Consider the following 27,056-nt stretch of genomic DNA (forward strand, 5'->3'; position numbering starts at 1 on the left):
ACATATTGAAGTAGAGAGTATGCAGTGGAGCACTGCATTGCAAATTAGTGTGAGACCGTTCCATAGAGAAGAAGCTTCTGGTGAAGTCAAAAAAGTCAAAAAAAGCTCATACCCATCTCATGGAACTTGAGAGGCCTTGTTTTCAGGATTAAACTCATTAGCCACACTCTTTCCTGAAGGGCCATCTTAAACTTGATTCCAGAAGTCCCTTCCCTTCAAAAGAAGACTTATGGACTCACACTGAGGCTCATGAAAGCAATGGGGGTGATCAGGAGTTCCCTCCTGCAGTGAATTGCTTTTAGAGTCTTTTATTTTTTCATGTTAGAAAAGGGACTACATGACTTCAAAAGACAGGATGAGAGAAGAGAGGGAGTGAAGAGAACTGCACTTCCTGCATATGATTTGTAATCCTGTATGATTTGCATTTTGTTCTGTTTTGGACTGCAATAGTGTAGGTCCTCTTCCAATAGTATGAATTCCTCCTGAATATGGGAGCTTACAGATAATGGATTACAGAATTCATTTATGCTCCTCTAACCAACTTACATGTTTCTTATACAAATGACTGTTCCATGACAAGAGTTGGCTTTGTTGTTGTGAAACTTCCCCTGGCTAGGCTGACTGGGATGAATTACTTTTTTCTTTCCATGTATTCCTTATACATACCTCATCAAGCTCTCCTGCTCTCCAACATCATCATACACTTCCATGTCACACTCTGAAAATTCCACATTGACTCCAGTAGGTGCTCGTTGCTTTCTTTTTAAAGAGTCATAATCAATCTCTACCATGGTTGTTTTAATGTATCCATCTAAATGAATGAAATCATTAGGCAGAGACAGTTTTAAAAGGTCATGGTAAAGGGATGAGTTTAACAGAAGGTTCAGAACTGAAATTTTTTTAATGAGTTTTGAAAACTTTCAAAGTGTCTCATTCCAAGCAGCCTAAGCTTGACTCTCCATCAACACAAATACAAATCTCAGATCTGTCTCCCCACTAAGCCTTCCTCAGGTGGTGTCAAGTTAACTTCACCCCTATTTGCTTCTCAGGTGCTAGCTCAGAATTTTCTGGACTGCAGACTCCTGGAATCATGAGGCAGACTCCATTTCTCAGCTAACCTTGGAACCACTGCAGTCTTGCGCATATTTTAGGTCATCAGAACAGTTGGCCTAAGATGAGGAACTCTGTATCTCCTGAGGGGAATTTTAGACAGTCCTCTTAAAAATCATGCAAGTGTTTTTAATAATTTTGATTGATTTAACGGATCAGTCTTTTATAACCCAGGAGCCAGATCATCAACCCCTTTATCACACTCACAGATCCACTGATGATATTTATACAATTAGAAAAACATCTTGGATTTCAGACAAAATAAAAACTAAAAATCAGTTAGAAAATTTCCGTAGGAGTTGAAACAAGATAAAGACTTAGAACTGGTCCTTATAGTCTCTATTTCTATTTTAGGAACACCAATGTTATGATTAAGAGAAAGACAGGAAAAAATGCGATCCTTGTTACTTGCAGAGTGCCCAGTTCTGATGCTATTTGAAAGCTGACAGGGAATTGCTTCTCAGTGTGTCAACGAAGGTTCCAGCATATTGTACCTGACTTATTTTAGTGCCTATAAATGTTACATCATGTTTTGCAATACCTTCATAATATGAACTAAACCTTTCATGCTAGCTGGGCACAGGAGGGCAAACTGTGGTAATTACTTACTATGGTGGCCAGTGACTCAGCCTTAGTAAGGCTACTCTTTGGTGTAATGCTCACCTGTTTGCTGTCATACAGTGAAAACATTCAGGAGCACAAGGGAGAAACAGAACTCACAGCATTCTCCTATCCTGCCCAGCCACTTTCCTTCTGGGTTGTCTGTGAGGCGAATGATTTCAATCTTATCCCCCTCTTTGACAGTCAGTTCATTCTTCCCCCCTTTGTAGTCAACACAAGCTCGTGCCTGATGAATAACTTCAATGGGTCTCATTAACTGCAGAAAAGAAGGAACAAAATAAATCACAGATGTGGAAAATGGAGGTTTTTTCTCCCAGACATTCAGAATGAAAGAAAAAATAACAGTTATGATGATTACTTGTTTCATTGACATTAAAGTGGCCTAGGCAAATAAACAGAAAGGCTTTCTGCCACCACAACTACCTAGTTTAAATTAATAATCAGAGATTAAAAGAGAGGGGAACAGCATGGAAGTAGACCAGTTGAACTGATTGGCAAAATCACAAAAATACAAAAACTAAAACCAACGAACTAACTATGGAGCCTTTCATGAGTTTACAAAACAGACATATTTAATTCCAGTGCACATCTCCATGTATTTCCAGCAGAACCACTCACCAAAACAGAATCTTTTATGTCGGAAAAGACCTCTGAGATCACTGAGCTCAATGGAAGAAATATCCAAACTAAATATCCCCCAGCACAACTTGGGGCTACTTCCTCTTGTCCTAATCCTTGTTATGTGGGAGAAGAGACCAATCTACCCCTCACAACCTCCTTTCAGGTATTTGTTTGGAGTAATAAGATCTCCCCTGAACCTCCTTTTCTCTGAGCTGAGTACCTCAGGCTTCTGCAGCTGTTCCTCATAGAACTTGTGTTCCAGACCCTGCACCAGCTCCATTGCCTTTCTCTGGACTCTCTCCAGCACAGCAATGTCTGTCTTGTAGCAAGGGGCCCAAAACCAGACACAGGATTCAAGGTGCAGCCTCACCAGTACCAAGTACAAATGGACAATCGCTGCTGTGGTCCTGCTGGCCACACTATTGCTGATACAAATCACATGAATAAAATTCATTAACATTAAAGAGTCTGTCACATAATCCTCTGTGTTTACAATTCTTTTCTATAAATGATATTGCAAATACTCACAAGAGATGATCACACTGTTTACTGGAGTTTAGGATTTGCTCTGTGGGATCTTTACATTATGGAGAAACCATTTTGGATTGTAGTATTTGTTACTTTAAGATATATATGACCTTTCAGAGGCACAGTGCTCTTGCCAATTAGAGAATAGGTCAGGAATATAGGTGTATAGGTGGCGAATAAATGTGAAAAAAAATACCAACTAAAATTTATTTAAATATAATAACATTCCTTAATGGCTGTAGGACAACAGTCTGCAAGCTAAAAGCATTCTGTGCACTAATACCTACACTTCACAGGAGTGGTTAATCCACTATTATTAACTAAGTGGTTCTTTAATATTTGCTTATCAAGTCATGCCAGTCTCTCCACAGCTGACCAAGGCCTCAGTGTGAGACAATCACTATGGCTTTACTGTGTACTGAACATAATAGGAAATAAAACAAAGCTGCCCACTATGTACAATGACACTGAAAGCAGCACAGTGGAGCATTGTGAACAGATATTAGTTTAGAGAAACTGGCTGGCTGATTTGCAAACTGTGGGAGCATGCTGACCACCAGATATATAAATATTATTTAATAACAGAAAGAACTGCCTCATGATTTAGCCTGAGACACAGACTTTAGCTCCCCTACACATGCCCTATTCACTTCCTCCCCACTTAAGCTGTATATCCGTTTAGATACCTGTATGCCAAGTGCAAGGGCAATATGTTGCAATTATGAAATCTCTCAAGGGCTAGATACTTTTGTATCTGACTACAGCAAAGCAAGTAACACTAAGTATACGGGATACAATTCCCACTTTTATTAAAGACTTTTGGTGCTATTCTAATGATGCAAATCATTAGAAACAGAAAAGTGAAAACAAATTTTTTTTTTTTTTGCTTGGTTTTTTTGTTTGTTTTTGGTTTTGGGTTTTTTTTTGTATTTTTGGTTTTTTTTTTTTTGTTTTTTAACATGGAAAGAAGTTGTGAAGGTAATTTAAGGAAAACTGTAAAGGCACTGAACAAAGTCCTTGCCATCAGTGGGGAGCTTGAAGTCAAGTATATGCCCAACATAAAAGGGTAGTTTAAAACTTTATTCAGAATTTATTCAGGTGTTTGAACTACCTACCATAACAAATAATTTTGTAACTAGATGAGAAGTGTATTTTGAACTTGACACTGCTAAATAATCCTTCTTACGTGTTTTTGGCCAGATTACAAAACAAAAAGCTTACTTTGAACTTCTTCCTTAATTCCAGTTCTTTCTTTTCTTTTTCCTTTTGTTCTTTTTTCTCTTGTTCCATTCTTCTCTTATCTTCTTTGTTCTGCTTCTTCTCTTTTTCCCTTGATGATCTGAAAGTGCATTGCCAGGAATGAATGTGTGAAGCAAATCTTCCCTAGAGCTTCCTTACTCAAGGTTGATAAAAAATTACATGTGATAAAAAAAGACTTCTCCAAGTGAAATCAAAGCTATGGATTCTAAACTCTAGTGAAGCTGCAACAAATAGAGTAAGGAATCCTTTACTACATATATAATTTAAAGTGGCTGTCCTTAAGGGGACAGCACACCAGGAAAGGCTACCTGGAGGTAAAATACCAGCTCTACATGTGTGTATCTAAATGTCCCTGACCCAATTGTGTTGAACAAGCTTGGAAACTGGTAGCAGTTTCATTCCTTTTTTAGGATAGTTTTGATAAGCTGATATGCTTAAATTATACTAAAAAAAAATGAAGAATGAAGATCATTTGCTTGGGTTATAAAACATGTATTAATATCACTTATTTGCAAAGGGAATTCACCAAAAAATTTTTGCTGAAAGTCCTTCTAAATCTGAAGTATTCTACATCTACTACTTATTTGAAGGGAATTGGCTATTGTAATACAGCAAACGCCATACATTTAGATATTACCAGGGCAAAAGAGTCCTCAAAGTAAAGGTCTAAATGGAAGAAGAATAAGAGAACTTGTATTCTCGCTAGTGTACTCAGGCAATGAAAACTGTCAATCCAGCCTCCCACAGGAGTTCTGAGACAATTTATCTGAAAAGCAAGAAAAACAACCACAACAAAAATCTATCTGGTACCATAGTATCTTGAGCTGAGCTTATTTTTTAGAGAACTAGACTGTAATTCCAAGAAGTGGTTCAGACATGTTCCTCAGATCAGAAATCAGTCTTCTGTTACCTCAATCACAGTAACAACATCAGTTAATTACAGGAGTTTTTCCAGCACGAGGCATGGCAGATCTAACTAGAAAAGAACCTTAGAACAACTGGACTTTCTTTAGGTGAAAATGAACACAATAATCCCTGGCAGGGACTGCAGTGGAATGACACTTTTGTGCCAGATGAAATATCTTTGTTAACAAAGACAGTAATAAAGATACAATAGGTTATAGAGTTTAAAATTGCTACCTGATGTCATTTATATCTTCATACATCTCTACATCACTTTTTTGGCCCTACAAAACAAAAAACAAACAAACAAACAAAACAACAAAACACAAACAAACAAACAAAATCAGTTTTAAATGGTCTAAGTACAATTGGAAAGATATGAAGAAACTGAGCCTGCTACGTAAGCTTCACATAAACTATATAAAATACATTTATAGCAATATGCAAACACAAATTCCTTTAATCTTCCCAAAACAAGTTACTACATTATACAATCCCACTATTCTTTTTTCCCCACCTTTGTTTTTACAATACCACAACTATGAAGTCCTGGATTGTTAGAATCACACCAGCACACTACTTAATCCTAAGGGGACATTTTAATCGCAACATTAGTCCTGAAAAATCTGCATCCATGCTGATGGTTGCACTGCTATGATGAATGTGGCAGAGTTTGCACTATTTAAACTGGAATGTTAATGATCTAAATGGGGCTAAGATTAGGGTCCAAGAGACAGTTTTAGTCTTCCTATAACCAGGTATTTAAGCATACCAATATAAAACTGTGCTTAACTGAAATACTAACTGAAATATTCTCTTACTAGAATGCAGCAGGATCCTTGTTTCTGGAAAATTGTAGTGAAATGAAATGTCAGTGTTATTAGAACGTGTACTTTTGCCTTTTTTTTTTTTTTTTTTTTTTTTAATCAATTTTTGCTGTCTAGTCAGCTTTGAAAATTAGTTCTGGTTTATTCTGCTTACCTGAATTTATTTCTGTCCTTCACAATAAGTAAGTGCTTCTACAACTTACTGTCAATATACTGGATCATTTCTGCAATTAATTTTCTAATTCATTTAAGGGGTTTTAATAAATTTGGTAGTTTTTTGCTAAAAATGATAGGTTTATCTTGGAGGATAGCACTTACCCCCTGTGTACTTCCATGACCTATGGGAGGAAAAACAAAAACTGGGTATTTATTTTTTCTTGTACACAAAACAATTAATTGTAGCATTAACTGTTTTAAACTGCTAATAATACAAGTGATATTAATCAGAAGTATGTGCAGACTCCAGGTTTTTAATGAGGTAATGAATGCAAAAATCAGAATTCTTCCAAAGTGGTTTTATAGTACACTCTAAAATAAAAATATCTACAAACAGCATATTTAACTCTGTGTTTTAAAAGTGGAAAATTTGTTTTAAAGATTCTTTAGTGACATTGAAAAATTTACCTATACTATTTGTTTACAAAAATGCATATTTATATGAGAAAGTCATGGTTAAAAACCTAAGAAATCCAAACAGATCTCAAAGAACTTTTTTGCACCAGCCCCACAGCTGAATAAGGAGGCCAAAGGCCCTTTGGCTAAGGCAGTGTCTGCCCTGGGCTGCAGAAGAAGAAGCTCTGTGACTTTCCTGCTTCCTCCTTAGTCTGCAGGGAGTTAGGTTAGACAAGCTCGGTTTCAGCTCCACAGTCTGCATTGCTGTCCGTCAGGGATGGCCAGCACACTAAATGATGCACACTGTGCCTGGTACAGACTGAGTCCCCCCAAAGAGAGATCAGAAGGCAGATTGAAATTTTTTATGTCACAATCTGCTTCTCTGCTGCTCCTGGTACAACACAGTGGCTCACTGCCTCTAATTGAGGCAGACCACAAAGCAACATTAAAAGCACAGTCAACAATTTTTATTTTTTTTTAGCAAGTATAAGCCAGTGCCTCCTTCACCAGACCACACAACTTCAGCTCTGAAAGAACAGCATTCATTTTGGTTCAGATTTAAAAAATCTGGTAATTTACAGTCCTAGCATTTTTCTAATGAAAAAAAAAGAAAGGAGGGAGGGAGGGAGGTAAGAGGGAAGTTATTTAAAGCAGTTCCTGAAAGTCTGTCATATTAATCATAGAACAGTAGAACAGTTAGTGTTATGAGACAACCATCTTCACTCATGAAACTACAGAACTAGTATAATAAATTACACAAATCACACATAGAAAATAATATTCTTTTGCTTATCTTATAAATACAACTTTCTTGCAGCTTCTCATAGTTGCCACTGATTAAAATGTATGCATCTTACCCTGCGAAACAAATTCCACGTCATCATAATTTTCTTCATTTTCTGGATTTCTGTAAGTATGAAAAAGTGGACACGTGAAACCTATGAAGGCGGTCTTATATTTTATATTTATATTTTCATCCACCATTGTCCTGCTACTTTTTCCATCTATTTTGTACAATGGCTGGACAGTCTATTGAGCTCTATATCCTACTTAGTAGAAACAAGATTCTTTAAATTATTCTTCCTGATTGTGGCTTGGTGTTTCAGATGGGGACACCTTGATCTTGAGAATAAAAGATCAAAATAAGCCAAAGGCACTCAGATACCATAAAGATGAGTATGGTATGAAAAATATAGTCAGGAGATGGGCTGACTGAATGAAAAAATATGTTGGGCTTTTAAACTATCCTTGCAGGTGCAGGCTTCTTACACAATACACAAGCATAACGTGAGACTTTTGATCAATGTTAAATATAGTTCTGAGACTACTCCTTGACTTGTAGGGCTTTAAGTCTAAACAAGGGACAAGAGAAGCAGTAGTGTAAGGTTAGGCCAAGTAAAAGGTCTCTGATGTTAGATTTAAAAGTGCTGTCCAACTGATTGAGAATATAACTAGTAATATCAGGGACTTTTAACTTTAATATGTCTTGTAACAGCTGAAAGAGAGTTAGGGCTGATAGTGATCATCCAAGAAGGGTAATCAAAGAATGGACTTTGAAGCAGAATGGGATGTTCTAAAATTGGCCTCATAGCAAAAGCACAGAGACAGGTGAAAGCACAAGTGTCAGCACCCAGGCACAAGTTTTCAGTGGAGGGGAGACCCCAGAGAGCATACAGGAATGGAAGACCAGAAGGGCCATCTGGAGGTAAATTTCGCAGGTCACTGAAGGTGAAGATGAGGATACCCAGGATGGCTGTTGCAGGTGCCGTGGCCTTGAGGCTGGAGTGATGCTGTCACTCTGGCCACAGTGACACAGAGCCCTGTGTTGGCACACACCAACACTCCCTGCCTGTTGTTTGCTGCTCTTTGCAGTAACTGTTGGCCAGAGAGCATCTCCTTATTGAGGCTCAGCTTGATTCCAGTCAGTTTTGACACAAGATCAAAGTACTTATAACTTTTTTTCACCAGAGGTTCCACTTTTGTATGCAAGTCTTCAAAGAAGGATTAAGAAGGGAGCCCTGTATTGACAGAGGCTTCTCAGAGTTATCACTCTCCTTGCTCTCTTACCCCAGAAAAATGCAGGGTAAACCTTCAGTTATTTATTACAACTGTTTTTCTACCCATGTATGAAGTCTTTCAACAGGTTCAAAATAAAAACTCAGTCTGTTCCCTTCTCCCCACCCCAGCCCCCACAACAGGGCAAAAAAAGTGTTGTTATAGCTAAGGCAATTCAGGGAAACAACTGAATAGATGAAGGGTTCAAACTAATAAAAACTAATTCCAGACAGGACAAGGCCAGGGCAAGACAAGGACAGTGGTAAGACTTCACTCCCCCAGAAACCTGGGACTCCTGTAGTATTCATCTGCAGCTGCATGAGCAAAAAACAGTTAGAAAAAGGTGAAACAATAAAGAGCTTGAGGTTTACGTTCACTTACCTTGTTTCAGAGCTGGGCTTGATGTTTCTGGGAGGCAGACTGGGAGCTGCCTTAACCTGCAGGGCTGGGTAAGAGATTGGTGGAGGAGGTGGTAACTGTGGGGCAGATGCTGCTGAGGAAGGTGCTGTGAGTTTCAAACCTTTAGCTGCTGAAATAAAGAACAGATTGATGTATCAAGCTGAGGACAGAACCTTGCTGTTTTACATGAAGTATTGGGTAAAATATCAGTACTGAACACATACCAGAGCAAATATATTTTGTTGAACCTGCTTCTTATAAATCTTTGTTGCATTATCTTACCAGAGTAGAGAGGAAGAGGCTCTACATAGCAGAATGTACTGCCTGCACAAAGCCTTGAAAATGTCTTTGCCAAGACATGAACAAGATGCAAAAACTTCACAGGCCATCCAGTATATATAAGTACCTGTGCTTTGAAACTAAATTATAATATAATTCCACAATCTGCTTGGAAAAACCAGCTGCAGAATTTCATGTGAGTACTTATGCAGTCTTGATGACTTTTTCTTGCTCAGAGACAGAGTTTTAAGGGAAAGGATGAGAGATAAAAATATATTTGGGCATTTATTAAAAGATATACTGGTCCCTGAACATCTTCAAATATGTATTTAATGAAAGTTTTACAAGGCTGGACATAATTTTCTAGCAAGCCTCCACTAGAAAAGTCGCAGTTTAAGAATCTGCACAGAAGCTACCCCCTCAACAGACAGGTGTAGTCTTAAAAAAATGATGATGCTGTGCACCAGGCAGAGAAGCCATAATTTCATGAGCGAGCTGGTGTTCATGTGTGCTGCACTGAGTTCATGCTCTATGTATAAGTCACAAACAAACCATAGTAACCATTGCTTTGAGAGTTCACGTTGAGAGAATTTATTCAACACAATCAAATTCAATCACTGTTTGGATGTCATGATATTAAACCTAGAATTTTTTCTGAATTATCACTAGTGGATTAAAAGCTACCCAAAAAGAATTGTCCCCAGCCACATGGGGGGAAGCCCAACAAAATCCAAGGAAGAAGAGAACAGCAGGAAAAAGGAAATTCAGAGTTAAGTTAACACCAACTACAAGTGAAAAGAAACCCCCTTCTCTTCTGGAGATTTTCTTTAAGTTCACATCTGTACAGTGGAAATTAAAATCTTGTCAGGAAAGAAAATGTTCACACCACTGGAAAAAATTGCCTTAAACACAGAACAACAACAAATACTTAGTAATGTTTAATATCAAGACATAAAGTTACAAAAACTACTGGAAGACTTTTTTTTAGCTGCTGAGATGTCCAAAATTCTGTCTTTGGGATAGACAGGAAAAGGGGAATTGGTAACTTTCAGAAGGACCTCTCATGTCTGATGTGGAAATCAAAGTGAAATTATCAAGCCTTGACAGTTTGTCTACTTATTACCGAAGAACTCAAAAATATATGGAGAAATTTTGCTTCATGGCTGGATGGACCAACCTGCTAACATACACATCAACAAGAGTGAATTTGAAACCTGTAAATTCCTTCATTACTTAAATAGCAAAGTACTAATAGCCCCAACACTGCTGATTAAACAGGTGGATTCTTTTGTGTTTTTGTTAAGGAACACATTTCTTCATTCAACATATATGCTTGCTTTTGAATAAAGGTAAACTTTGCTTAAACGAGCCAAGGTTACACATGATTGTGCTCTTGTATCTGGGTCTCATAGGATGATGTGGTAGCATTTAACTCTTCACAGGCTTTATTCATCCACAGGTTTCATCTGCTATGATCTCTTATTGTTCTGAAACCCCTTATAAAGATGAATAGCACTGACTACTTAAACATATATCTGCAGCTGAGTTCTAGATTCTAGCCAAAGAAAGCAACCAGAAAGAAGGGGTTTTTTACTTTGATTTTTTTTCTTTTTTTTTTTCATAAAAGGCATGTAAATTGGTATTAATGATACTCTCAAATTTATTTTTGTGTTTTAACAGGATATCCTATATTGTTTTTCTGTGGTTAGATTTCTGTTGCCCTTATGGAGTGTTGTGTATATGCACAACATGCATAAAAGCATTATGTCATCATATTGTGTTACTTCATTGTGATTAGTTTGTAGGACTAAAGTAAAAATTCTGCCCAAGTCTCAGTGTATAACACTTCTCGGATCTGATATACCTTGGAAGCCAAATCCAGGCAATAGGAAACTGAGCCAGGAAAGGACACCACATGCATTTTAGATTTAGTGCTTATTTTTAAGTATAAGGGCTGAGTGATCTGTCCTTTTTATGTACATTGTAATCTAACAGTAACTAAATGATCATCATAATAATGGAAATAATGCTCTTTATTGTCTAACTATCAGAATGGACTCTTCTCTGCCTTAAAGTTGTAATTAACCGCACTTATGACTGAGACTGATGTAGGTGTAAAATGCTTTACCTCAAATACTGGAAATAGTGGGATGAGTTAGATAGGAAAGTGGTAAGCAGTATAAAAAAGCTAATCAGGCCTGATGAGCCAAAGCTATCATAAAATTTCAATAGTGTGTTTTTTCCTATTTTAGTGGAGCATTTAATTTTGATTCCAGTTTGGGTTTTTTGTTTGTTTGGTTTGGTTTGGGTTTTTTTGTGTCTGGGACACTTGGAACTCTGAAAACCTGGAAAGGCTCTGTGCAGGTAGTGGAACTGCAGTCAGCTGCAGACACTTAGATCAAGAATTCAAACTGAAACTACATTCTGGCTTCACATGCACCTAAAGCATTCTCATCACAGGAAACAGTGCTAGGGATGATCACTGTATGGTAGCTTTGACCACTAGCACCTCAGTTTCCAAATAGCCTCTCCCCTCTTCTTAGGACTGAACTTTTCACATGCTGTGCTACACTGAATAAAGAGATGCAGATGAAGATGAATAACCAATTATCAACCTGGCCAGAACAGAAAGAGTAGAAGAAAAAAAAGCCACATTTTTTAGCACTCACACCTGCAGCTCAACATCCATTCACTGATGATACAATACCTGCTGATCAATCAAATTTGTATTGCAATAGAATGTGGTTATTTGGCAGAAAGGTTTTACCTGACAACAGTGGCAAATATTAATTTTGATATGTCCCTTGAATCAGGAAAATATCCCATCCTAGCAGAGGGTGATCTGGATTCAGCTATTTGTATTTTTCTCATACTTGGCTGAATTGCAGCAACAATGTGTACCTGCTCTCAAAGCCAACAGTGCCTTAGAAATCCCAGTTAGCTCAGAATAACTGTACTGATATTATCAGCAACACATTCTCTTCCTAATGCATCAGCCTGGCCTCTAGCCTCTAAGCAGTCCAGACTTAACAGCAAAGAATGAACTCTTAATGATGTTTAAAGTATCAGGTTGTAGCATCTAAGCTATTAATTTCCTCAACCCAGAAATTTCTGGTTCAAAACTGAATTAGAAATTTCTAAACAAAACTAAAACCAAATAGCAACGCATATTGCTCTACCTTCCGTTTTGAGTTCACTCTGATCGCATCTGCTTCACCTTAAATGCATAGCCATATGTAAGAAACAAGACAGTCTCTTGCACATGCAAGTGGAAAACTGTTTCTTGACTTCATATCCTAAAAAGAAGACTACCCCACTTTTCCTTTGGCCTAGAGTATGGCCTTGGTGAAAGCTTATTCCCTTTGACCCCTGACGCAGTGAGCTCGTGATGCGGTGCTGACTTCTTCTTTTAGTAACTTAAAGAAAACCTGACAATGATCAGGTACAACAGGGAGACTCCAAAAATTCTGCAGGAAAAAAATGCCCAGAATTTTAAAATTCTTAATGAATTTTTATATTTTTCATAAAAAAAGAACTTAAGGATTTTTTAAGCAGCTACACAGTAAAAAATCTTGCATTTTGAAAGAAGCACAGTTCCGTAATGCAAACCACTTTTGAGCTACACTGCAAACACAACATGTTTTTCAGTCTTACTGCAAAACATTTCACCACTTCTACATTCAAGATCTGGGAAGTTTTCTGGGTTTTACAGAGGGTTTTTTAAGAACCTACAACAACATCTGCAGCAGCTGATCACCCTCTTCCTACCTAATTCGTAATGTGCAGAGAGCTGTGCTCTGCTCTGCTTCCCTAACTGCATTTTCGTTTAGATACAAGCCATGGTTTCAGGTTTCACAGTTATGTTGCTTGGGAGCTGCTCAAAGTGAGCAGGTAAATGTAAAACACTGCTGAAGCTCAGTGCTTTTGATTATGCTGTTGACAGACATACTGTGACAACAGAGACACAAAGCTCATTTGCAACACTGCTCATGCAAAACAAAGACCATAGAAAGTTTGTGATTATTGCTCTCCTTGAGTCTAGATTCCACTTTTAGAAATGACAGGGTAAAATCTTTTATTAATTTTCTTTTCTTTTCTTCTCCTCATTTCTCCTGATTCTCCTTCCAGCTGGATGATAAATCTCTCTTTTTCATCTTTGCACAAAAGAAATCACCTCCAAAAAAAAAAGGTGCATGAAGGGAAAAGGGGAAAATGGAGACCTAATTCACCATCCTTTTTAAGATCACTTTCCTGATGGTTGCTCATACATCATGAGAAACATGATCAAAGCAGATGGAGAATTTGTCCTCTTTTAAGCAGAACTTCTTATTGATCTCAACTGGAAAATCTTGTTTCCAGAACAGATGAAAAGACTGCTTATGGGTGTTAACACCTATTCAATGCCTTATATTCTCAAAATGTCATGGAGTTGACATATTAAGTCCGAGACATGATACCTGGTAGGCGATTTTTCCCATTCTATGTATGTAGAAACAAACAGATGAAGGAAAATGAAAGCAAGAGTCTAAATCTACATTTAAAGTTGATAGCTGAAAAATATTAAGCATAAGTAATAGTCTTACTCCCAAAGGAAAGACCACAGGTTGCATCCAAAGTACTTCAGTATGTAAAGTTTGCAGGACTGAGCCTTATTGTGTCTAAATATGAGGTTAGATATTTGTAAAGCTTCATCTGGGCAGTGCCGACTGGCATAAGTGATTTCAAACTACAGATGTGTAATCCTACACAGAAGCCTATCCTTATGTAAAGGGGAACACAAAAAATTAATTCTCAATTGAACTGCAGTTGAAACTTTTCATTGTCTGATAAAAAGCTTTAATGATTACTTCTGCTTTTAATAAGAAGTATTAACCTGAGCCAGTTAATTTTACATTGCATGGTATCATTTCATATGCAAGAAAAAAGCAATTGGAACAGATGACATGTAAGATAGTAATAATTTAAAATATTTCATAACTCATTTATATTTGAAAGAGAGGGCAAAAAAAAATGTGTAGAATGATGAAAAGGTAAAAGTTTACTTGAAATGTGACTATCTATTTCCCAAACTAACAAAATGATAATTTCATAAATGAATTTTTCAATCTGAAAAATAATTACATCATACATGGTATATAAAACATCAGTTTCATAAAAAATCCAAGGCAACAAAGTCTTGCATTCAGACAGTAGAGGTTTGCAGGTTTTCTCTTCAGCATCTGCAAACAAGGAACATCATTGTTCCAAATGGACACATTTTGGGAGGGTTCAGTTTCAAGTGGAAACCAATGACTTCAGGAATGTTCATTATTAAAATGAACCTTTTAGGATACTATTTCAAAGTCTTCCTAGCAGCTTTGCTATGAAATGCTTGGTATTTTGTTTATCTCTATTAATAGTGAATATTTATTTTAACATTTAATAATTAAAGCTTTCAGGAATGACTGAAAGTTTTCTATGTATAAAGTATCATGAACTATTATTTTTATTTGTTTATATATTTTCTATAATGAACTATTTAGATAACTATCTTAACTAGTCAACTTATTAACTTTTGCACCCATGTAATGCAACCAAATGATAAAGATTCATTAAAAGTGCTTCTTTCTGTGGACCAAAATAGGTCTAGAAAATAAAAAGATAAAAGTACTTGCTCCAGTATAATACCTATTTTTTCAAATTCAAACATTATGCTTACTGCATAGGTTTTACATCTGTGAGCTGCTAAGGAAATATTATTTGAAATATTATTATTATTAGGACTTTCAGCTCAAAGAGAAATTTCAGTACATTAAAGCAAATAATCAAGGAAAATGAATTTAAATATCAATTTGCAATGGTTTTTGTGTACTTTTCCTTCCTAATGCACAAAACCAGCAAGTTGCCCTCAGAAAATCACCTGCAAAGAAACACTCAGTGTTGGTTTCCTTCAAGATCCATGTCATCTATAATGTGTATTAAGTTTACCTGTTTCCTTGGGCAGATAAATAACTGTCTCATGTATATTTCTATCAGGATGGCTGAATTAATTTTTAAATTGCAGTGATTTTTTTTTTCAGTTCTGTAAGCCATACTAGCAGTTTAATTTACAATTTTGTCCACATATTTTAGCATAGTTAGATGATAAACCCTTGACCAATTAAATGTAATGCTTCAAAAACTTTAGTGTCAGAGTTTCCTCCATACCTTTAATGTTCTTGTGGAATGTCTTAAAAATTCTGAAAAATTTTCTGTCTTGCTCACTGAAAAATTTGGTCTTACATGCATATTCTGTAGTTACGATGCATGTAATTATAGCTGGAGAATGAAGATGTGAGCTAAAAGACTGAGAGAAATTTAATTCAACAGGTCTTGTGGAACTTACAGGTTGAAGTATTGAAAAATGGCCAAAGAAACAATACTGAAATGAGGAAGGAATGAAACTGACCTTATACTACTCGCATGAGCAAGATGACTCCTTTGGAGGGGGGCCCACACAGGTGATGTCATTGCACTTGTACTAAACCATGTACATTGTGTGGGATTTCATATGCTGCAGTCTGATTTTCATGATAAACGCACAGCTTCGACTATATTCCAGTTGAACATCATTCATCAGTTCTAGGAACTTCAAAGATTGACTCTGCTATTTCTCAGAGGTGTACTGTTTCTCAGTATAATGCTGCTGAAACAGGAATGGTTTGGGTTCTCTCAGAGAAGGAGAAAAACAAATGTCCTTAGAGGAATGCTGAATTGCTAAAAACTACATACAAATTCTTCTCCAGATTTTGTAGTTGTTTTCAAGCAGATCCAGGAAAGTTAAGTTCTTGGCAGATCTATGTGATCATCACTTCTATAGTTTTCAGTTAAATATATGGGGGACCAATAAAAGTAGACATCAACATCATGAAATGTAATAATACATAATACAGTTCATCAGTGCAATCACTGGCATCACATCATTACACACAGTGACTGCTACCCCACCCTGAACAGTGTCATCAGATATCATCACCTATTTTTAGTTTCATCTATCTTAGAAGCAGAGGGTTTGCTCGAGTTACAATTCTCTTTTATCCCCTTACACCTTAATACTGAGTTGTTGCATAACTTTATTCAGTGTGGCACTGAGGTATGAAAAGAAAAATCTTCTAAGATTTAAATCCAAATTCTGCAGTAAATAGCCATGACACCATGTGATTTAAAAAAAAAATAAAAATCCTCAGTTATTTATAACTTTGGAAGCTGCTGTGTCATCTTGCCATCAAGTAAGAAACAGCAATAGACTTGTTCTAAGCAGCTTTGCAAAGACAGTTAAGACATTTACTGTCCTTGGGAGTGGGGTTTTATTGTTAATTACTTTGCCAAAAGAGTGTTATGATAACTTTGACAATGCACCTCAAATTCCTCCTTTCTCTCTGATTGTCTTACCCAACTGAAAGAGTCATGTCACTGTGCGGGTACACAATCCATCATAGAACAGAACCTTAATGAGGACTGCACATACATAACCCAAAATATAAATAGTGAGAATTTTCTTCCATATCTCTTTTTTTTCCTCCTAAATTCTGTACAGAGCATCCTTTCATTGGTCACCATACAGCTCAAAATATTCTCCCTAGCTGAAGCCCCAGTGTTGATGGTTCACCAGTTGTTCAGGGATGTGTGGAGCACAAGGGGTTCTCAGCCTCCAACTGACTTCACCTGTACATGTATGATCCCACTGAGGTCAGCCCAGATGGGGTTCTCCTCTGGAAGCAACAGTATGGTTGTGACCTCACATGGAAAGCTGCCAGCAAAATGACTTTACTTCTCTTCTTTTTCCTAAGATCTCAGATGTTTATTATAAAAGAGTACAGTTGGTATTATTTCTGAACTAGAGAGCACATGTGTGGTTCAGAATTATTGATTCTTAACTGACGTAAATATGATCTCCTCTCAGGGAAAATTGCTGTAATGGGACATAACAGAGGAATTTACCAACCTGTCATGCATTCACAGGCCCAGATAGGAATTTCTTAAAGACTGACTTGACTGAAAAATGGTAACACATCAATAGTCAAACTTTCCTTAACAAGACATTTGTTATCTACAGAAGTTTTATTCAGGACTAGGTGAAAATTTCTAATCCACAACAATGCCAACACCAAACTAGCATCCCTGAGTTTTCAAGCAGACGTGGTGGATGGTTTAAATTCTTCTCCCACGTGTGACTAAGACTGCTGTGTCAAAGGTACATCCTTCAGCATCTAACATTTAATGTTACTTCATGCCCTGTGAATACTTATGTACAAAACCCATTAAAACAGCTTTCCTGGGAAAGGAGAACAAACAAGGAGAAAGGGGTGAACTGATACTTCCGAGAAAGCAGAATTCAAACTCCTATTTTAAATCAGGCAGTACAAGTTTTTCTGCAGTGCAGGCACATACCCCTAACACAAATGTAACAACTACCATGTGTAAAGCTTTTCTCTTCTCAAACGACAACACAAAGCCTAACCTTTGCCCTAATACAGACCAAAAGCTCTGAAGGTTAGATCTCAGAAAACTTTGTTGCATGGGAAAACTATTTGCATTTGCTTATTCTTCTTTTATTCAGCACCTGAATCATGGTGCCAAATTAAGAAACTATGGCAAGCTGCTGTTTATCAGGACACAGTAATGAGCGGGAAGACTTTGTTCTGTGGGGGCGGTGTCTTCCTGACATTACTTTGAATCTTGAAATGACAGTTAAAAAGAAAAAAAGAATACATTTCAGTTTAACTGCTCTTGCAAAGCAGGTAGATTTTGTTACTTATGTTCTAAGAAATACAGCAACAGTGAATAACTGTTGATCTGAAAAGGAATTTGTTCAGGATTCACTCTAGGTCCCCTGGGCTGTCCACCAGAACTGTTCTATGGAGACTTCTGGCCACAAAGGAATGCTTTGCATTAATTAAAGATAATTAAAGAACATCAGGGTCTTCATGCCAGCTCTGTGGGGGAAGGCTGAAGTTCAGGGTCTCTATGAACAGCTTCTCACTAATGTGGCTTCTAAATCTTTCAGTCTTGTCCTGAGCCTGTGACTGTGAGATAGAGAAGATCATGTCTGATTCTTCTGTTCTACTTAGTTGGGTGTGCATTTTGTAACGTTTGGAAAACAACCCGTGCCACCATGCTGGGCAGCTCCATCCTTAGTTCCCAGTGTGACTCATCCAATCTAATGGCTGCACTAACTCTTGGTTAGTGGAGACCCTACTTCTAGCAAAGTTCTGGTATTATTCTTACAGCCCTGCTCATAGTGTTAATTTAAAATGCACAGGATAAATATTTCTAACCCTCAGTTTTAAAAAGAAGTTGAAAAAAATGCTTTGTGTCTATAACTGAATGGAAATCAGGAAAAAATTGAATAAAGACCAAACAGGCAAACAAATAAAAATAATTCCTCCATTAATTACTTAAACCATAAAATGTATTTTTTAAAACATAAATTGTCATTTTTTGTTTCCAGCCTTTGTCAGGGCTTCTTAAAATTTTAGCTAGCAAAACTCTTCCTGTTTTTATTTAATCAGAATATTTGCTGGTGTAATTGGCTGAAAATTCTGCGTTTCTATATTGACATTGTATATTGGCGTATTTCTTTTAAAGAGATACACAAATTTGCACCATTTGAGGATCTTGGCCTGATCTTGGATTTCCTTAACTATAGGCTAATAGGTAAAAACCAGAATATGGCAGCTGACAAGAAAGTACATTTTTTTGCTACTGATATGTTCCTAATTTCTGGGTGGAATTAATGGTAACACAATACATAGTTGCATGCAGACTCTGTGTTTTTAGGAAGGCTTTTTGTCTGTAGAGAAAGTCAACTCTGAGCTTTTTCATATCTTCTGTCTCAGGAAAACCAGCCTTATATATATTAAGAACTGCTGAAGCACAAGCCATACTGTGTTCTAGACACAGAAAGTACAAGGACAAACTATGTATCTACAAAATTACATGAACGTACCTGATGTACTGCATATGCACAGCGTGGAATTACTCAGAGCATCCACTGTCAGGTACTTTAGAGCTCTAAATCACATCATTGGGCATCTCCCTTTCCCACTAACTACAACAAAAATTTAAGAATCAAAGTTTGATCTGTTGAATTAAATCTAAGAGAAATGGTTAAGGAAAACTAACAGAGGTGAAATGTGTATAACTGCATACAGTTAGACACAGGACACAACAGGCTAAAATTACGTGACCTAAAAAAATATATATAGGGACAGAATATATTCTTTGCTTCCTGTGCTCAACACAGACAGCAGTGCATCAAGGGAAAAAAAAAAAAAAGAAAAAAAGAAGAAAATCCCATAAAAATGTAACACAGTAATAATTTTTTATTTCAGTCCTTATTTCTCTCATGCACTGAGAGGGACGTTCCCTGTCCACCATATAATTTAAAATGTTGATTTTGAAATGCAATCAGTATTTCTTACACATTCATAGTTGCGAACACCTGTTGCTAGAAGAGAAAAACAGAGAGCCTCCTTCAGCTACTATAAAACTTAAACATTTGTCAGTTGGCATTGTCAAAGAGTGACTAAAAGCTGTTGAGGAAAAACCCTAACCCAAAAGTTTGAAATGGAGGTGATCTAGGGGAGAATCAAAGACATTTGGAATCTCTGCAAATAGGTCTTTCCTTCAAGGAGGTCACAGTGGATATGTGGGTCTGACTTCAGAAATCTACATTTTTATGCGAGCTTTTCAAAGGCATATTTTGAGTGTCTCAGAAACAGCTTCTACTGTTGTTGAGCTTCTCTTATGCAGTGAAAGCAGTTTGTTGAAACAGTAGTCTTTGCAGAAATGGAGTCACAGCAATTTCTTTTTTTTTTCACAGGGATTTGTGTCCTGTCAGATATTTCAAATGTATTTACAGACATCTGGTCAGATGCAAGACCATCTCAAATATTACAGAAAGCTAGTGACAAGCCTTAATATTGGGGCCATTATACAGTTCAGAGACTTGGTTCTTCAAAAAATAATGAGACAGAGCCTCAGGTACTACTAGCTGCCACACTACTGCAGTCATCCAAACCTAACAGAAAACGCTAAGTCTGGGAGAAGGTTTTGGAGTCCAAATTCAGATCTGGGTATAAAATCATTGCAGCTCCATGTAAGAACATTTAATTCTGTCATTTTGCATAGTGTTCAACTTTATAAACAAACTTTAAAATGCATCAAATTCCAGGGTCACAAACTTTAAAATACCTCAAATTCTAGACTCCTGCTGTGACTAGTCATTGTGAAAGGCAAAAAGGAAAAAAAAAGTGTGGTTACTACAGATTATGATTTAATATATGCAATATCATATATATAATATTTTGGTGGCCCTCAAGCTGTGGCCATGAAGTTACTGTCAAGAACAGGACACCAACATCTCATTTATAGGAAATCAGGACTTAAATGTCTGTTGAGAATATGTTCCCTGACACAAGTTAAAGCTGTATCTAAGCAGTTTTGAAAAACAAATAAACCCAATACGGAAAGCATTCATCCTGCTCTTTATTGCTGGAGAATAGAGAATATAATTTTAATTTCTGTCCTGTACGGAAACATAGATTGTACACAAGCATAAATTAAAGTTTTAAGGGGTTGTCTGATGCAGCAGTGCCATGTTATTTCTGAACAGAAGAGAGGATTCCGTCTGAAATTAACCTGATACTAAATGCTTCAAAAAGCCAACACTCAAGACAGAAAGAACGGAGTGGACTTACTCTTTTTTGGGGCGCTCTTCTGGTATCCTCGTAGTTCCACATGTGGGGGTCTGTCGGGCTTTGGTGGGTTTGGGGCCATCTTGACCACTGGGCCCCAAACCCTTCGCTTGGGGCATCTTGAACTCCTGTCCCCATCCTCTTTCTCTCGTGATTCATCTGATGACCTTTCTGTACCAAGTGCTGTATTGATTTTATGAAACTTAGAAGAATCTGATCCTTCCTGGTTGACTTTCTTGGCAATGGTGGTCTTGGTAACACTCATTCCCTTTTCTTCAGTCTCTTCCTCCACGTTTTTCGAAGTGCCTTGAAATAAGCTCTGTGAGTGGCCAGCAGGCTTCAGAGATATTTTAGGAAGATGACTGTCTGCAGCTTCTGCAGCTGAGTTATTTTCACTCATTTCCTTTACTTTCTTAAGTGAGTGTGTATTTGTTCTAGGGCCTGACAGACTACTTTGAAGAGAACCACATTTATTAGAAGTGTCTGTATTGTTAGAGACCTCAATGTTAAAAGGTTTTTTAAAGAGAGAAGGCTTGGGTACATTTTCCTGTGCTGCAGACATTAGCTTTTTCTTAATTCCAGTTACTTTTGGAAATGCTGGTTTTGCCTCACTCTTCTGTGATGCCAAATCTGAATTTGGTTTTTCTCCCAGAGTATTTTCTTCTTTATCAGGAGGAGCAGAGCTGGGGAACTTGTTCCTTGCAGGTTTTGGACATAGAGGCTTTGGGTCCCCTTTTGCCGAGTGACAGGTTTTGATGGGGAATTTAGTGCATTCAGTTTTTCCATAATTTTCTCTGTTAGTTGGCTGAAGATGAACACCAAACCTTTGTGCCACTGGGTTCAAATGTGATGGCTTTGGATCATGCTCTCTTTTGTCATCAGTTGAAGGCTTGACTGCCAGAGGAGGCTTAGGATGAACAGTTTCATGAGAGGTACTGGGTCCTGGAGTACACAATGCATTTCCTTGACTTGCTAGTTTCTCAAATGCTGCTTTCCTTTCCTGTTGTAATCCTTCAGGAATTTCTTCTCTTGGGATTTTGAAGGGTTGACTTTGAGCAGGATCATCCTCTCTGTCTCCGCTACCCTTCTCAAATTTTTCCATGAGTAACGTCAAATGTGACTTCCTACGCTAAAAGCACAAAGAAGAGAAAAACAAAGAGGAGCAATGAGAAAGTCCTGTTACAATGTTCACACATACTGTACTTTAAAGAGTTTCCTGGTCTGAGGCTTGTGGTACTGCTGATTGGCTAGCACATCTTCCTGTAGGGTTAAGAGAAGCTGAGCATTTTGTTATATCCTTGCCTCGATGATACAATCTTTTAAAATTTTCATTCAGGCACTGCCTTTAGAGAGTGCCCATGTAGCTCCTTTTGGGCTTATTATAATTTCTGTTTATATCTGGAATTGGGAACTGGACATATAATAAATGTAAAAAACTACTACTTTAAAATTAATATATACCTAAAAATTTGAGTGTCTGTGGTGAGAAGTACAGATTGTACTAGGACCTGGGTAATGTACCATATTAGGGCTATTCCTGCCAAGTCTTTGGAGAACTGCAAGTTCCTTCATGAAAACAAAAATTTTTCTGATTTGAGGGGTGTGTGTGTGAGTTTTTCTTTCCATTCTCAGCAGTGTTCTTCCCTGCTGCTCCCCCCACCCTTGCTTTGTCCGTCTTTCTCTTCTCCATTTTGTATCTGAAAAACATGGTGCATGTGTGGATGGAAAATGAAAATACGTGAAGCAAAATGGGAAGAAATGACAAACAATGCACCCAGATACTTTCAAAGATACTGAACTTCTTGGGGAAAAAAAAAAGTTGAACAATTCCAAGTGGATAAAATGCAGCTTCATTCAGAAATAAATATTTGAATTGATCAGCCCTATTGAGTAACTTTCTGGACCAGTCTTTAATATGAACTGAAAACAAAAGCTCAATACATTTGAGTTCAGCACAAGCAAAACCCAACACGGTGAAGGATGGGACCAAAGGGAGTGAGCTGGTCCTGTTGTGCTTTGGGCTCCAGGGGCCCCCTGAAAGAGGAAGTCCTTTCCCAGCTGACAGTCGCAGCAGGTGTGCATCTATGGCAAATACACTGACATATCCAATTCACAACTTGTTTGAGTAGGATCTGGATTTTGTGTGTGAGTTAAAATGTAAAACTAATAGCATAAAGCAGGAATGTTATTAATAGGAAGGATTCTGAATAATTTGTTTGTAAACAAGGAAGTATCACTACAAAGCATAATAAACAGGTGTTTGAAAAAATCTAAATATTGAGGAATGAACTGTGTCTTCAGTCAGTACAGTTCAGCGTGTGTTCAGTGATTTTTTAAATTTCATTAACAAGAGCTTTTCAATTGGGCTTTTGCTCCTTTTGCCTTCCATTTGATTGTATCACATTACATAAATGGCCTGTCATGCTGGAGTAGTTGTACCTAAAGTTGTAACCTAAAGTTAACTTTCTCAGTCTTTCAACATTGCCAAGAAATTCAGTCTTTCCAAACTGCTTGTGTTGTTGTACAAATTACTCACATTTAATGCAGCCAAAACGAGATTGACTTAATAAAATTTATACCCAGACCACCACGTTGTTTCTTTTGCACATATAGAGAAGGGAGGAAGTGCACATTTACTACGGAAATTATCAGGTTTAAGCCATCCACTGCTGTTTGATGCATATGCACTCACACACACACACACACACACACACACACAGAATTCCACTGCAGACATACACATATGTACCACTAATCATTTAAGATTTCTCCCAAAATACCTTGCAAAACACTGATCTTACCCCCTTAAACAGAAAGTTAAGCTAATAGAAAGGCAAGAGAGAATAATAAAGCCTTTTGTCTTTGATCTCTTTTGATTTTGAACTAATGCATGTTTTGGTTTTTTTTAAGTTCTGTAACAAAACTAAACCAGTAGAGATAATGTAATTTTACTTCATATCTGAAGTCTTCAGAGCTTGAACACCTGTTTGGTCTCCCACAACGGTCAGCACGTAAAACTTTGAAAGCTGGGAATGCAGCCTTGAAGAAGTTTATTATTATATATATGGTTTCTGAGAAGTTTTCTACATCTTTTTAATAACAAAATTACATTAATTACATTCATACATGCTTTAAAATGCACTGAAACATTCACTACTGCCATGTTAGGATTGCCAATGGATTTTTTTAAATAAGTTTCTTCCCAACTCTGTGAACAAACCTTGTCCTTGTCATACATATTTGCAAGCTCTTCAAGACTAAAAAGCTGCTGGACATGTGGAAAGGTTTACAATCAGCAATAGACCCTCTTTCGTCTAATTAAAATGAGTAGTAAATGGTAAAGGGAACACTAGGAGTCAGAAGAGAGTAAGAAACTTGGTGAAATCTTTCTGCTTCTCTTAAATGTACCTCACTGGTTTCTGCCTTCATAAACTACATTGTATTAGAGGCCATGTTGTGGATTCTAATGCACAACCTGACAGGCTAGATAGACAGATTGGGAACTGGGAAAAAGAGAAAATCTTTTTTTTGTGGCCCTGCTCATAGAGCAATCCCCACAGTTCCTGTGTTTCCCTTCTCAGAAGTGACAGCAGTTACTTATTTCGTTATCACATACAGTAGGCTGTAAATCAAGAAATGGGAACTTGAACAGATTCTGAAGTGAGATTAAGCTCCCGCTACCCTTGCACTCTAAAGAGCAAACTGCCTGTGCAGCAGAGGAGCCTCATGCAATAATATTTGGATTATTTTTCTAACCTCTCTCTTTGTTCTCTACTGGGAAATTCAGTGCAAAATATTTTTGGCTTTTCAGCTTCTGATATGAACTGGAAGCAGCACGTAAGGAGCACAGTAAGATTTGCTTTGATACAAGATGTTTGCATTATTCAAATGTGTTTGTTCAACTCTAGAGCAATCCTCAGGTTTTAGTTCCCATGCCACACATTCCTTTGTATACACAATGCTTTTCCAGCCTGCCACTGCCCTCAGTAGAGACTCGCACAGGTACCAAGAATCACTTGTACAGAATTCTTTCACAATGAGATCTTAATTACACCTCAGTGTTAACAAGTGTAATTCTCCATAATTTACAAAATAACTGCTCATTTCTGTACAGAAGTGCAGTGTAATGAGAACACAAAAAGTATGAAGGTTCCAACTACATTATTCCTGAATTTACTATGAATATTTCTGTCTCAACTAGAAGCTTGATTGAAAAATATTTGTTTTGCCTGGGAATACATATACTCTTATTATTTACTTTTCTGTCTTGGTGAAAACAAAAGATCATTTAACTTCAACTTCCCCTGGAGGCTACTCTTTCTTCAAACAGCAACACTGGATCAGTGAATGGAATAGCAGATGTGTGTGCATAGGATTATTAATCAGGCAAATGAAATATATGTAAGTTGACTGTACAAGGAATTGTGCAATTCTTCAAAATGCATGCAGATCTGATTTATAAAGGAAAAAAACCCAATCTGTTTGCTTCTCAACTGTAACTTTTTCCTTTCTATTCCCCAATGATAAGATCTAAACAGGCCTTTAAAAAACTCATGGTCTTTCAGTAGAAGTAGACCTTGATGAGTTTGCTAGAGAGTAATGAAATAAACATTATAAACCTATCCCTTTAAGAAGAAAAGTGTTTGTCCTCATGAATTCTGTGACAGTGAAATAACCAGAGAAACTGTTAACCAGTAAGGGAATTGAGCTCTAATCCACAGACACGATATATGGAATAAGGAACTGGACAGAAAAGACAAGGAAAATTATGTAAAAGTTATAGAAAAATACAGATCTGAAAATTATTTTGCAACCTTATGGAGGCCTGATATAACTTCTACTGAACTTCATGAATTTGAGGCAATGTAGCTGCTTGTTTGGATGTTAGTCCTATTCTGAATTAGTGATAAATTATTGCTTGACTATTTCCTTTTCCAGACAGAGAGGTTTCAGAATTACCATTATGCAACTTTGTTGTTTCCAGAAGAGTTAAATAATTTCCACACTGCTTTTCTTCCTCTTGAGTCTAGCTGTAATTTCTAGTTAAAGAAGACTCACTCTAAGAGTAAGCACAGCATTTGGAAAGTGGAGTTGAGGTTTTGCAATGCTCTGTACCTATGAATGTAGGTAGCAAAAATATGAAAAGAAGGCAGAAAAACAGAGTTTGCCCAAGCAAGACTTTCTCATACAATGGTTGGTATAAAGAGAAACCAGCCCTCATCCGACAGAGGCAGGCTATTCTGCTGCCTGGAGTTTTTATGAAAGGCAGATCGCTAGGGTGGAAAGGATAGACAGAAATCGAAGGGATTCTCCATTGAGAGGCTTAGAGCCTCTATGTTACCCTGAAAGTATTTCAAACATCCCCGTAGCACCAACAAGACAAAACCAGCTCATCCGTGAGAATGTGCAGTTGTCAAAATTACACAAGACAGTTTTCCAGCCTGATCACAGTGTATTCTGCATCTTTTCCATTGTGCATTGCTCTGCACCTTGGTACCTCTCTCTTGTCACTTTTACTCACCTTCTATTTAATCATGAGACCAACTACTCATATTGCAGGAACATAAACGGACAGCTCCAGATGAGTTCGAGACCAGGACTAGTGAGGGCACAGGGCTGGATCAGAACAGCCAGATGACATCCCAGCTTAGTCCCAAACTACTGCTGTCACAGGCTGTGCATGAGGTCTAAGCATCAGTCTATGCATGATGATCTCTTCATCCTATGTCCCGATAACCTCACCACAAAGTTTCTCCCTTATTGATTATTTTTGGTACCTATCTAAGTCAAAATCAGAAAAACTGTCAATCATTGGCAACTCAGTCTTCAACAACAGAAACCTGGTGTTTTTAATTTTCCATAAAGAGCTTCCATCCAATAAAACCAGACTGTTTAATACCCCTTCTGAAAAACAATTACATTTCTGTAACATGGTTTTGTATAAACACAGAACTACATTAAACTTAAAAATTTTCTTTTTTTTTTTTAAATAATTTTTCTCATATAGTTTCTTTATAAATTATTTATTTCAAAATAATTCAACTCTCTAGTGATCTGCCCAGAAATGTAACAAACAGATCTCTCTTCGCTTAGAACCCTGTTCATATACAGTGCATACAGTAAC

At 37.2% G+C, this 27,056-nt stretch overlaps 1 protein-coding gene across 5 annotated transcripts in view; it reads right to left on the reverse strand.

The window, feature by feature from the left end:
* Window positions 1-27,056, reverse strand: part of FYB1 (FYN binding protein 1) — a 53,237-nt gene that overhangs the window by 13,337 nt on the left and 12,844 nt on the right. For 4 of the 5 annotated variants that reach the window (XM_051772352.1, XM_051772354.1, XM_051772351.1 and 1 more), the window contains exons 2-9: window positions 20,936-22,061; window positions 8,919-9,066; window positions 7,340-7,389; window positions 6,189-6,208; window positions 5,281-5,327; window positions 4,102-4,219; window positions 1,831-1,987; window positions 667-811 (exon numbers count right to left, since the gene is read on the reverse strand). In XM_051772352.1, the coding sequence (XP_051628312.1) occupies window positions 667-811; window positions 1,831-1,987; window positions 4,102-4,219; window positions 5,281-5,327; window positions 6,189-6,208; window positions 7,340-7,389; window positions 8,919-9,066; window positions 20,936-22,034 (1,784 nt within the window). In that variant the 5' untranslated portion in view covers window positions 22,035-22,061. The remainder of the gene's footprint in view (window positions 1-666; window positions 812-1,830; window positions 1,988-4,101; window positions 4,220-5,280; window positions 5,328-6,188; window positions 6,209-7,339; window positions 7,390-8,918; window positions 9,067-20,935; window positions 22,062-27,056) is intronic. The other variant, XM_051772353.1, reaches the window with a different exon arrangement.

Source organism: Manacus candei, unplaced genomic scaffold (genome assembly GCF_025592945.1).
Source record: "Manacus candei isolate 608988 ecotype Guabito, Panama unplaced genomic scaffold, ASM2559294v1 h1tg000152l, whole genome shotgun sequence".
Lineage (NCBI taxonomy): Eukaryota > Metazoa > Chordata > Aves > Passeriformes > Pipridae > Manacus > Manacus candei.